This window comes from Oreochromis niloticus, linkage group LG22 (genome assembly GCF_001858045.2).
Source record: "Oreochromis niloticus isolate F11D_XX linkage group LG22, O_niloticus_UMD_NMBU, whole genome shotgun sequence".
NCBI lineage: Eukaryota > Metazoa > Chordata > Actinopteri > Cichliformes > Cichlidae > Oreochromis > Oreochromis niloticus.
The window spans coordinates 32,148,190-32,160,274 of record NC_031985.2 but is presented as its reverse complement, the minus strand read 5'-3'; the positions used below and the strand labels follow the sequence as shown (position 1 = coordinate 32,160,274).

Genomic DNA, 12,085 nt, shown 5'->3' with positions numbered 1-12,085 from the left:
GCAGCAAACGAGAGAGCGATTCTGATGACATCTGGAACACCGAGCCTAACTCGCGCTGAAATCAAGACGGAAGCAAATTCAAGCTGTTCTGCTGGAAATCAAAGACGGTCTGACCTTGTGGTTTGGTAAAAATGTTGCGCGCGCTTTTTACATCGAATGAGCTTTCTTTTTAAAAGCAGTTAACTGATCTGGAGCAGCAGCAGAAAACCGCCAGGGGTCATTTTCTTTCTATGCTTTCCATTTCAGCTCCTTCTTCCCATCTTTTCTTTTTTTTCCTGGTGAAACATCACAGATTTGGGGCAGGAAGACAGAGAGAGTGAAAAAAGACTAACCAGGATAGTAGGGAATGTTTACTTGATTGCAATTTGACCATCCTTAAGTTTAAATACTGTAAAAATGATTCCTCTTTAAGAGCTGGATCCTTCTATTCCAGCTCCAGCTCCAGTCAACATTAGTGTAAAAAGGAACATCAATTACAAAGTCTCTATTAGATCGACATCAAAAAAGCGTGAGTGCAAATATGGAAGAAACTGCATGCTACTTCCACTGTAGGAGCCTGTGGGACTTCTGTCTTATCACGCACAAATTAAGCATGGTAAATGCTAATTACAGTGTAATTTAAAACACAGCCAATTATATTCTGACTCTGAGCAACACAAACGCCCTTTCTCCGTGACCTTGTTTATCTCAAAATCTGATAAAAGAAGTGTGTTTTCTTTTTCTAAACACAAAGAGCAAACAACACGACTGCTTTCTCTTTCTTTTTTTTTAAAGTGAGCGTCGAGCAAAGAACGTTAAAGTCTCCTAATGGCCGTGAGTATTTTCATTTGTAGTCTTGTGAGGTCTCCAAGGAGCTGGAATTAGCGTGGGTTCACAGAGATGGTACAGAAGCAAGCATCAACTGGAGATCATTTGCATTTAAAGGATTTTATGCAAATGAGGCTTTGCTTTGCTAATGTTTATGGACACCAGACATTGCATCACTGCACTCTGCTAGACACTATTTACTATCATTGTTGTTTTCCAATTAGAGGTGCTTGCTCACCGGCCTGACCTATTTCATCACACATGAATAGCAGTTTCGGGTAAAACATGACCTTTTAACATGGAACAAACAAACACTGCTATTCACAAAACGTACGTTGTTAGCTTAACCAAAAGGTGGTATACACACTCGCCTCAATCACGGACTATTTCTGTGTGCTAACCATGACCAGGGGAGTACAGTTAAATTAAGAAATAATGGTGTTTAATGTAAGTATAACATCAAGCAATAATATTATGAATTATTATTCTGCACATTCATACTTTCTAAAGGCTTTCTGCTAAATAATATTTAAGTAAATGTTAATTTAAATATACCTAATCTAATAATAATTGTGGTATAGGAAGTAGTTTGGTTTAGTAAATTAATTTAATCGTTTTTGGCATCTGCTAACTCCTCTCTATTGGCTGCCCACTGTGGGGCCCTGTACTAATGTGAAATGTGGGTATGTGGTGCTGCCACCGACGGGATTAGAGTGTGGAACAGAATGTAGGGGTTAGGGGTTAGGTTAGTTAGTCCCTTATTCTCAGTCATGGAAGCCCCAGTGGGTAAAACTACTGTGGGGCCTGCAGATGCTGATAAAAAGGCAATAAGACAAAGTCAGTCTGCTATCAGTCTGCAATTGAATGGGGTCAAGTTGACAATTACATGAATTGTGCTGGTGGTAATATGTAAGTAAACTGTGATAAACCAGTGAAATCTGTTTCTGTCTGTTCCATCTACAGACACAGAAATTCAGATTAAATAGAAATTCACAGTAACTATTTCCCATCTGATTTCAGCCAGACTGCAACATGCATCTGTCTGCCTTTATGAATTAGATAGGAATTATTTGCAAGACACAAGGCAACTGCGATCCAAAGGGGCTGATGAGAGCTGAGCTCACTAGACTGTGCCACTAAGGGAAGAGGAAGGCGTAGTTATGTTGAAATACTTTTCTTACTTTTCAGTTTTCTTATGATTCTTGAATTATTTATTGTTGAATATTGTAAGATTTCATATATTTTGTAAGTAAATTGCAAATAGTTTCAGCAACTGCGCCCATAGGGAAGGCAAAATATGAACAGAGGTGGTTCAGGATTGTTCGGGCATTTTTTGTTAAATGATGGATTGGCATCACCTTTGTGCTTTGTTGCATCTTATCTTGCCTTGGTGTATTTTTAAACTTATCTGTGTTTCCATATCTGCATTTCATTTCCATATTGCCACCCTGAAAAGGGTTGTTTAACCTTAAAAGGCTACAATGATACTGTTGTCTATCACTGCAAAAAAACAAACAAACAGTACAATCTAGATCCTCATAATGCGCATAAGGCCAGATCAATCTCAGAAGAACAGCTTGATGGAGGATCACTAACTAAAGTTTAAAAGTTTAGATTTGACAAATCAACAGTCATGAATTTACCCTTTTGACTTTGTAGACTAACATCTGTAACTATAACCAGCTGTGTAAACTGTAAAATGTACAGATGATCACATTTGCTAATAAAAAGTATTAAAAAATAATGCCCACGCAGCTTCTATACTGTATTTTATAATAAAAAGGTTTTATAACACAAGTAAGGATGATGGCTGTTATCCTGGATCTACTTTATCTAACTCATGATCAAACTGCAGCCTAGTTCAAAACAGCCATACTCGTTACTGTAAGGGTAATCAAAACTTCCAAGAATGAAAAAGCAATATGAGTTCTACATCACAGCACATGCTCAAAAAGCTTAAGCATCAAGGAAAGGGAGCTTTTCACCTTCCATGCACTCCCACTTTGTTTGAGAAAGTGAATTAAATTAAGGAAGAGCTAAAATGACTGTTGCCTGCAGGCAAACAAACTTAGCTTAGTTTGCCACAAATCAAACCAAATTTGGCTCATAGTCGTAAACTCAGGAGACCTGCAGCAGCATGCACGGTGTGTGTATAGGGGCGTGGAATGTTCTCCACTAGATTTATTTTAAAATATTACTACAATGAGTTATTTTTCAGAATTACATTGTTAATATAAAATGTATATCTACTGTGTCATAATATTTAGCTAAACACAGCATTGAGTAATTAATGTGAGCTGCATTTCTAGAAGGGCCTTTGATTTGATCTTTCTGACAGCAGAGCTACTGAGTGAAGTAACAGAACAAGAAGTCAGACTTACTTGCAAGTTATCAGCTTCAAACTTCAAAAGTCTCAGCAAAATAATAAACATCAGCGTGTTCTGCTTTTGTGTGTAAGAACTGTTCACGCAGCAAACTTATTGTGTTGCACAAAATCAGACTGCACTTGCCTGTGGCCTGATGAAAAATACAGATTATTGACTTGTACTTTATTAAAGTGGGTGAGTTTGTCTGGCTTTGCCGTAAACAGATGCGCCAGTTGATCTCTTGCATTTACAAAAAGGCTGTTCAAGGAATGCTTGCTGCATTAAAGTGCTGGTGCTGCTGTCAAAACCTACCATGAGTGGAATAAAGGGTCTACAGCAGGGATCCTGGGGGCCAAATGTCTACAATATATTTAGTCCTTCATATCTTTAACATTCAAAATGCAGAAATTTCTTTTTACATTTGTCTTTAGTTATCTTATTTGACTGGAATGACAAATAAATGTAGCTCTTTATTAAATGTTTAATATTTAGGATAAGCAATACCCAATTCTACCTCTAAAGCAATGGTTGATAAAAAGCACAGTTTTGTGCAAAAAGAAAAAACTTGTCTCCCTCATATTTGATGCTTTGGTTCTTTTGTTTGTGCCCTGTTAGTCTTCCAGAATACATTAAAAAAGCGCATAAATTCAAGGAATGAGCAGCTGTATGCAAAGTTCCACAGTGCCAAATTCAATTGATAACGGCACTGCGTTGGGTTTGCTGTAACTACAGTTTCTCACTCTTCTTTAATTCCTGCTGAGGTCTGCAGCCATTCTGCATGCTGTACTCAGAAATACCAGTGCTCATTTTCTGGCTTAAGAAGAAAGTTTTTTGTTACAGTTTATTCTTTCAAAAAGTAAGAAACAACTTCCAAACTATTCAATAACACGTCATATTACACATGAAGTCTTTGTCTGGTTTGTTGTGCTCAGTTTAATACCACTGCTTTGTCCTGTTGGAATGGCGATAGATCAGTACAGACACATTATGATACACGTCTTTCTGGCAGATGCACCAACAAGTATAAATGGCAACCTAGGCTATTTACCAGGGCTTTCAAAATGGCCTATTTAATCCTGTGTGTTTTTTGTGTTATTTTGTTATCCTAATTCTGCAAAGCTCTGCGTAGGTGCTACACTCTGCATGTTTGCAGTCTGCCTGTTGTAGCTGTATCAAGGGGCAGCGTCACAAATATGTGGAATAACTGGTAACATCACCAGTTGGTCCTTTAGTTTAGCCCCTATGTTTAAACAATCAAGCCACTAACACCACTGTCTCTAGTTGTTACACATTTGTCTTGGATCTTTAAGAGTTTTTACACATACTTACTCGTCTCTGCCCTGTTAGAACAACAATCAGAAATAGACTTCATGAAGGTGGCCTGAGAGCTGACGTTCTCGAGTGGGGCCAGGTTGCACCTGGTCATGTGGCACAGGAGCTCAGTGATGCCCTGGTACAGATTTTGTGGGACATTCCTCAGTAGGGCTGTTCGATATAACAATATGAAAACGTCTATCGTTTCATATCACGCTATCGTTTGTTTCATGGTGTCGCAAAATAAACTGTTTACAGCAATATTTTTTCATCATTTTGATGGTCACTGTAGAATTTCTTAAAGTTCTCTCTTTTTCTTATATTTAATATAACCACACTACGGACAGACAAGCGACTGTTTTTATGCATTGTCGTTAGCAACAACGATGGTAAAACCATCGCGTGGCTCCGCCGTCCGCTTGTTGATTTTCCACATAAACCTTTCACAATAAAGCTGAAGATCCTGTTGAGATTTTTCAAAATAAACTGATTCATGTGAAATAGTATGCAGAGTGTTTATGGACAAGAAGCTAAAAAGAGCTGCCAGGTGCTAAAAAATAAGCCTTAGAGCAGGCTTTTCCCCGCAGCACGCTGTGTAATAAATACTCACAAAGAAAATTGTGGCCGTTTCAACTTATGTAACACTCGACTCCAGGTACACGACTCCCAGCTGAAAACACTTCACGCAAGTCGAGTTGCCGGAGATTCACAGAATTTACAGAAAATGTTAAATTTTTGTGATATATATTGTTGTCTGGGTGATAAATGTCTTATATCGGGATATGAGGTTTTGGTCATATTGCACAGCCCTATTCCTCAGGACACCACCTGTCATCTCATTAGGAACAGAACAATTAGAGGAGCACTATTTTGAGTTGCGACAATGAAATTTTGGCAAAATTGACCAATCTGTCGCATCATTTTTCACTTCGGTGAAATTCAGCCCTCCGTAGATTATTTTAATTTCCATCAAATAATGTGGCATCCATACATTCCTATATTAGCCGGTCCATATCAATGTAGTTATCAAGCTTGACTTTTTTTCACATTGAGATCTGATTGGTTTTCAAAGCATTCCTTTAATTCTTTTGAGCAGCGTACAGTGTCATGCAGACCCTTATGAATTACTGACGATATGGAAAGCAAGTAAAAGGCTTAAATGGTCCTAATGTCTATTAAGAGTTTCACAGTGATAAGCAGAGTTGAGTATTTGTAGAATCTCTACAGTGTGTCAGTTATTGAATGTAACTGCATAGAAGAGCACCAGAAGAAACACCTACATCACTACATTCACTCTTCACCTGCTATACTCAGAACAAAGTGATCTATCTCTCATAACTCATGAATTACCAATGTCCCACTAAAGGTAAATGGACTGGTGCTTATATAGCAGTCAGAGTACTTTCTGACTGGTACTCTGGTATCAGTACTGAAAAGCTGTATTAGCCCATGAGGTATTATTTAATTAAATCAAGAAGTAATTACACTCACACAGCTGAGATTTCAGTAAATCCAACCCAGACTGCATTTGAAAAAATACCTAGGCTGTCACGTCAGAGATTCAAGAGACATAATAAACATCCAAAACAAAAACACCAGATATTTCTTGTGTTATCAGACACAGACGGTCAAAATGTGCTGTAATTCCAAATAGAGACATTAACTCAGAAAATGCAACTGGATACTATTTACATCTATTTATGGAGAAATAGATAAAGAGCCTTCCCAGTGGCTCTTTATTTGTAAATAATACTCAATCCCCAGATGATCTGAAATGCACAACATCTTGCACATAAACACAAACACACACACGTTCTCACACACATTTGGACACAGGTTACCTGGGAGGCCCTGGAACAGGTGTCCCTCTTCCACGGGCGGCTGACTTGCCCCTCACTGATGGCACCTTGGCATCCTCAGAGCCGCCGTTCAGGTATGTGAGCTCCTGCAGCTGGGCCTGTCTGATCTCATCATTGTAATCCTGCACACAGGGAGGCATCATGTTCACACTCACACACACACATGCGTGCAGACGGCAATAGACTCGCTTTCAATTACACTGTATTAAATTACGTCCTTTATCTCCAGGGCTACAGCCCCGGGAATATCTAATTAATATACTTTACAGTACTGCCGTGACCGCCGTTCCTGAGGCAGCAAAACATTTCAGATCATTCCTGTTGATAAATCCTCGGGACCCAGCTTGACTTCATCTTCTCACACAGCTGCTTTTTGCCCCTAACTTAAAACGGTATGGAAATATGGCTTTAATCTTAAAATGACTGATATGATTGTCATGTGTCCGCAGTATCAGTGTCTACACTTTATGGCAACTTTGAGATGAGAAGGTAGCCGGGGGGGACGGGACTGCCTATAATTAATGACGAGATGTAAATCATTGGAGCTCTGAGTATTGGAGACATCATTCATAATGAATGAAGAGTAAATATGCTCCATGCTGTATGCTGCTGCCAAGGAGGGTTTGGCCCATGCAGAGAGATTCCCTCCTGTGCTCTTTTATTCCTCTTATACCCACGACTTCCCACACAGGATCACACACTGAATCACACACACATACACACACTTGGAAGACCCTGACAGAATTATAGTACAAGTTACAAACAAAGAGAGACAGTGAAAGAGCGACTCATCTCTGCTGTTATTCACTCACTTCACTGTGGACAGACTGAAAATGAGTTGGCTGGGGCCAAAGAGCAGCTGGAGAGAGATTCAGGAGGAGAAAAAAGGAAAAGCCAAAAGAGGTGTGTGTGTGAGGAGAAAGGGAACATACTGGTATGAGAAACTTCTTGATCTCCTCCAGAGCGTGACCCATCCTGGCGTACGCCTCGGCTGGTGGGGCGAAGATCTCAATGAGGACGTGCAGGTCTTCGTTCAGGTGGTGATATTTGGCCTCGCCGCTCTGCCGTAGCTCTTCTTCCTGATGCCACAACAAGAAAGAACAACAGTTTGTTATCATGTATTGTTTCTCTGAACAATAAGACTGGGCTTGCTCCCACTGCAAGGAACATTCATCTACCTGTAACGATTTCCATAACTGTTAACATAATGAGGTTTGATGCTTTGCTCCTGAAGAGTTTAAAAACTTTAGCCAATGGGCATTCTTTACAATCTCCTCAGCTGTCACATTTAGCTGATTGTTTTTGTCCCGTCCTCATTACTAATGGGCGGAATTGATGTGCAGTGCATGCTTATGCCGACATCTCTGCTTGTTGCATTTCAGCTCATCTATGTGATCGCTGTCACTTCATTAAAATAAATTAAGCAACTCTGGGAGGAAATGAAAGTTTTGATTTATAATTGATGGAGTGCAGTATTGATTTCTGTAAAACAGGCTTATGTGAAAAATTGAGAAGTCATTTAGAAAAATCATTTATACGGAAAAAAGATTGCTTATTTAAATCTTTCACTCAGTGTGTAGTAGAGGGGTGAATCTGACATCCCCGTGGTGGTGTTTGTCCCGGATTATTATAATAATGTTGGTTCAGATCACACTGCAAATGACCAATCACGTTACTGTGACATCATAGCTTTGCATCTTAATGGGAAAAAAAAGGAATTCAGTTTTATTTACATAATGCCAAATCACAGTAACAGTCGCCTCAAGGTTCTTTATATTGTAAAGTAAAGACCAGACCTATAATAAAATATCCAGAGGGTTTTCGGACTACTGTACATTCACCTCCTCATCTGCATACTGAGTTAATAGTGGAAACATCTCTTCCACTGCAAAACCAGCAACACGTGTCTTTATTTCCCACAGAAAGGCAGCTTTAGCTAAAAGCTAGCCATTATGGTTTCAGAGGTGTAGCACCAGCATCCTTCTCCTCCTCTACTGGTGGAGCTGTTGGCTCAACGTGTTTCCTTAAAATGTGAGCTTTTTAGCATCTAACGGACATGTAATAGTTCTGCCATATAACAGTGACCATGTCTGCTATTTTGCTAGCTGATCTTAACAAGATAACGGATCACAAATGTAGGACTGGATACTTTCCTACTACGCAGCTGCATGGCAACATGTCAGACAGAGATGAAACACGTGTGAAAGCATGATGGACTTTTGTTCTTCCGTTGCAAAAAACGATTTTCAAGAAAGCAAAAAAACTCTTGTTTATGGACTTTTTTTTCTTATTTTTTGTGTAAAAATAAAACACATTCTTAACAAGCAGGTTTTGCACAAGAAAATTAAGCTTGTTCTAGGAAAATATGTCTAACTTTTTCTCTATAAGATATTTCAGCTCATCTAGAGCTTTTTCTCCCCCAGTTACAGGGTATGGTAATGGTTTGGCTAAAATTACAGAATAAGAATATGATTATTTTTCGTATTTCAAGAGTGAAGCCACATAAACAACTTTTCAATTCAAGAAATGTATTTAATGGTCACTGGTTTAGGTCACTGTGTTGAGCGGGTGCCCCCATGCTGCATGGCTGACAGCATGTCTTCTACTCTTTCTCTCCCTCTGTTTTCCTGTCGATTCTTCACTGTCCCTCCAATAAAGCCAAACAAAGGCCTGAAAAAGAAATATATTTAATGACACTAAGGTTTGTCCTACAGTTAGCTTCTTGTTTCTTCTTGTTTATATGAAAATCTAAATTAAGCTGTAAAATCTTCAGTCAAATTTAGTGTAAATTGTAGACAGTCTTGTCCAGTTAAATGGCATACACATGTTAGAGTCATTTGCTAGTTTTAAGGATTCTAGCAAAAAAATCTTTTGCTTTCCCATTGGCAGATTTTTTGTCAAAACAAGATAATTTTGTCAGATTTAAGAATACACAGCTCTATTTATTTCAAGTAGAGCGGTTTTTTCAGTGTCTCATACAACAAAAAGAAATCTGCAGTACTGGGCGCTGCCAGACGCTCATGTGCTAACACCTGAAATTCTTACCCTGTCAGTTTTTTTGGATTTGATGAGCACCTTGAACAACGAGATATAAAACATTGACTCTCACAGACTGAATTGGTTGAATGGCAAGATAGACAAGATGGAGGTAGTGTATTTTGCATTGGAAAAAGAAACTATATGGTATCTGCAAAATCAATATTTTGTGTCAATCTAAACCAAGAATAAAAATAGACTGACTCTAGGCATCTTTTTTTCCTCCACCAATATTCCCCCGCGCTGATATCCTGTCCCTTAGCACAGCGCTAAGGTTAAACTCAGATTGTTGACCTTGTAGAATCAGCGTTAGTACAGCCTGGTATAAAATACTGTATGAATTACACAACAAGTCCTTTCATTAGGTTATCAATATGCACTTTACATTAGAAACTATAATCTTTCCCATACTTTGACCTTTAATACTGTAAAGTAACCGAAAGCTTAAAATGCACTGACAAGACATGCAAAATGCTCCTAAAGTTGTGTGTGATTTATGCGCGTGATTTCAAATTAACTAATAAGACTTTGTTATTTTAGCTTAACATTGAGGTCTGGATGAGACAGATACACAGTCATACACTGCATTTCATTCCCTTTCTCCCACATGTTTTTTGAGAAGAATGCACTACTGTGCAAATCTCTAATTCTCAGTTTATGTCATGTTCTTTTTCAATTTAAAATGATGTTTGGCAATCATAGAAGATTAAACTTTCCTACCTCTGACAAACACAGCTAATGTAAAGAAATATAACATTCACCCGAAAAAAAAAGTTAAAAAATAAATAAATCACCATCTATCATCCTCTGAGCAGACACAAACACCAAGCAAACGTGTGTTTTCCCTGTTATACGCCGGCTCCACAGTGGCACTCTGAGAAGCTCCGGTTTAGAGCGCACATTTGACTTATGCGAAATGATCTTTTATAGAAATATCAAGGTCACCTTATTGTTGACAGCGAGTTTCCCAGATTACTGTCACGTGTAACAAAGAAAAGTGTTCAGTAAAGAGGATCTGTAATCACTCATCCGCCTGCATTCCTGTTTATTAAAGCTTCTTGTTGATTGTTTATACCACTTTCACTTCCCCACACCGTCAACTCAGTGCTCTTCTGTCATTCTGCCTTTCATTCATGCAGTCTGCCTCTTCCCCGTTTCCACCTCACCCTGTTCACTCAGACCCCCTGCAAGCCTCGTCTTCCTTTCCAACACCACCAGCGTCTCGACATCAGGGGGTCCTGTCCTAATTCCTGTCAATTCTGGGACTCTGTTTTGCCACATTGGTTCATCAGAGTCTTGTTAATCAAATTCTCCATCTCAATAAATCATGTTCAGTTCTTCCAAATCATGTCTTCTTATAGAACAGTCTTGTGGTGGGTGAAACATTATTTAATTGCTCCAAAATATGCCAATTCAAAATAACGGTTTACTAGACTTGGACTTCACACGACGGCCTTCATTTTATGTATAACGCTTTAACCTGCAACACTTTTTCATGGGCTCGCCTGAAAGGGCTTGCATTTGTTGTTTACTTCCACCCAAACCCCTGAAAGCACAGCAGATGTAACTCGCTCCTCTCCGCCACGAGTCTGCGAGAGCACAGCACATTCAGGCTGCAACAGAAAAGTATACCGTGTAAACAGAGGGGCCGCACAGGCCATTCAGACCCGACAGAAACAGGCCAGTATCGTGTTATTGATAGCGAGAAATAGGACAGCAAAAACCCCAAATGTCTCTGACCGCATCGCACAAAGGAAACAACAGGTTTGGCGTCCCAGTTTTTCCTTTTCAATGAAAAAAAGAGAAGAAAAAAAGGCTTCTCTAGGGCACTTCCAATGGTGGCAGCTTCCTCTTCTCCCTTCTCTCTCTCTCTCTTTCCAGCGTCACGCAAACCAGTGTCTCTGATGTCACCTAATTATAAATAACCTTCTTTTAAGAGTGCCTGTGGTATGTTAATGATATGTTAATTTCACCCATAAATCTGTGCTTTACGAGCAGAGGGCTCCTTTGCTCATAGCACCAGAGCTGCCGGTGTTGTGCAGGGAGTGTGAGCGGGGTGTTGGAAAGAGGCAACTGCTCACAGATCTGTCTCTCCTCTTCCCTTTCATGTGCTCCTTAGTATATTTGCATGAAAAAATATATGAAAAACAATCATTATCGAAGTTCTTTTAACTTAAAAAAAGGTCTAGGGCGTGTCATCTGAGGACTTTCTATTTAAAAACTGTTCTTTTTCCGAATACTCTGTCTTAACAGTCCATTTAACATGTAGTGTCACTGTTACACCTCGTGGATGGTGGCCACATCAAATGCATATGATATTGTAGTAGTTTTCATACATTAGGTGGCCTTTCTCAGGGCTGATGAGAAGCATAAGTGATGCAGCAGAGTCCTAGAGCAGCTCAGCAGCCCACAGCAGGAGAATACGGCTGTCTGCTTTTTATATCTATAGGCAGCATCTTCCTTCTGTTTACATTTTCTTCCTCTGTAAATCTGCTTATTGAAAGCTGTTCACCCTGGTAACACGAGGCCACATAACACTGTGGACATAGGAACTCCAGCAGCAGGAGCTTAGTGGTAAAAAATAACATCAAGCTTGGAATTGATATTCACATTCAAATGAAATATTCAAGAACAGACAGTGAAAAATTCTATTATTCTGTGTGTGTGACAGGTGGGGTGAACTACACAGCTCTATCAGCCTTA

The 12,085-nt window shown here is 39.3% G+C and overlaps 1 protein-coding gene across 1 annotated transcript in view; it reads right to left on the bottom strand.

Annotated features, from left to right (window-relative positions):
- Nucleotides 1-12,085, bottom strand: part of khdrbs3 (KH domain containing, RNA binding, signal transduction associated 3) — a 132,572-nt gene that overhangs the window by 33,115 nt on the left and 87,372 nt on the right. Inside the window, 2 exon segments of the mRNA XM_003443757.5 lie at nucleotides 6,329-6,468; nucleotides 7,279-7,425. Of these exon segments, the coding sequence (XP_003443805.2) occupies nucleotides 6,329-6,468; nucleotides 7,279-7,425 (287 nt within the window).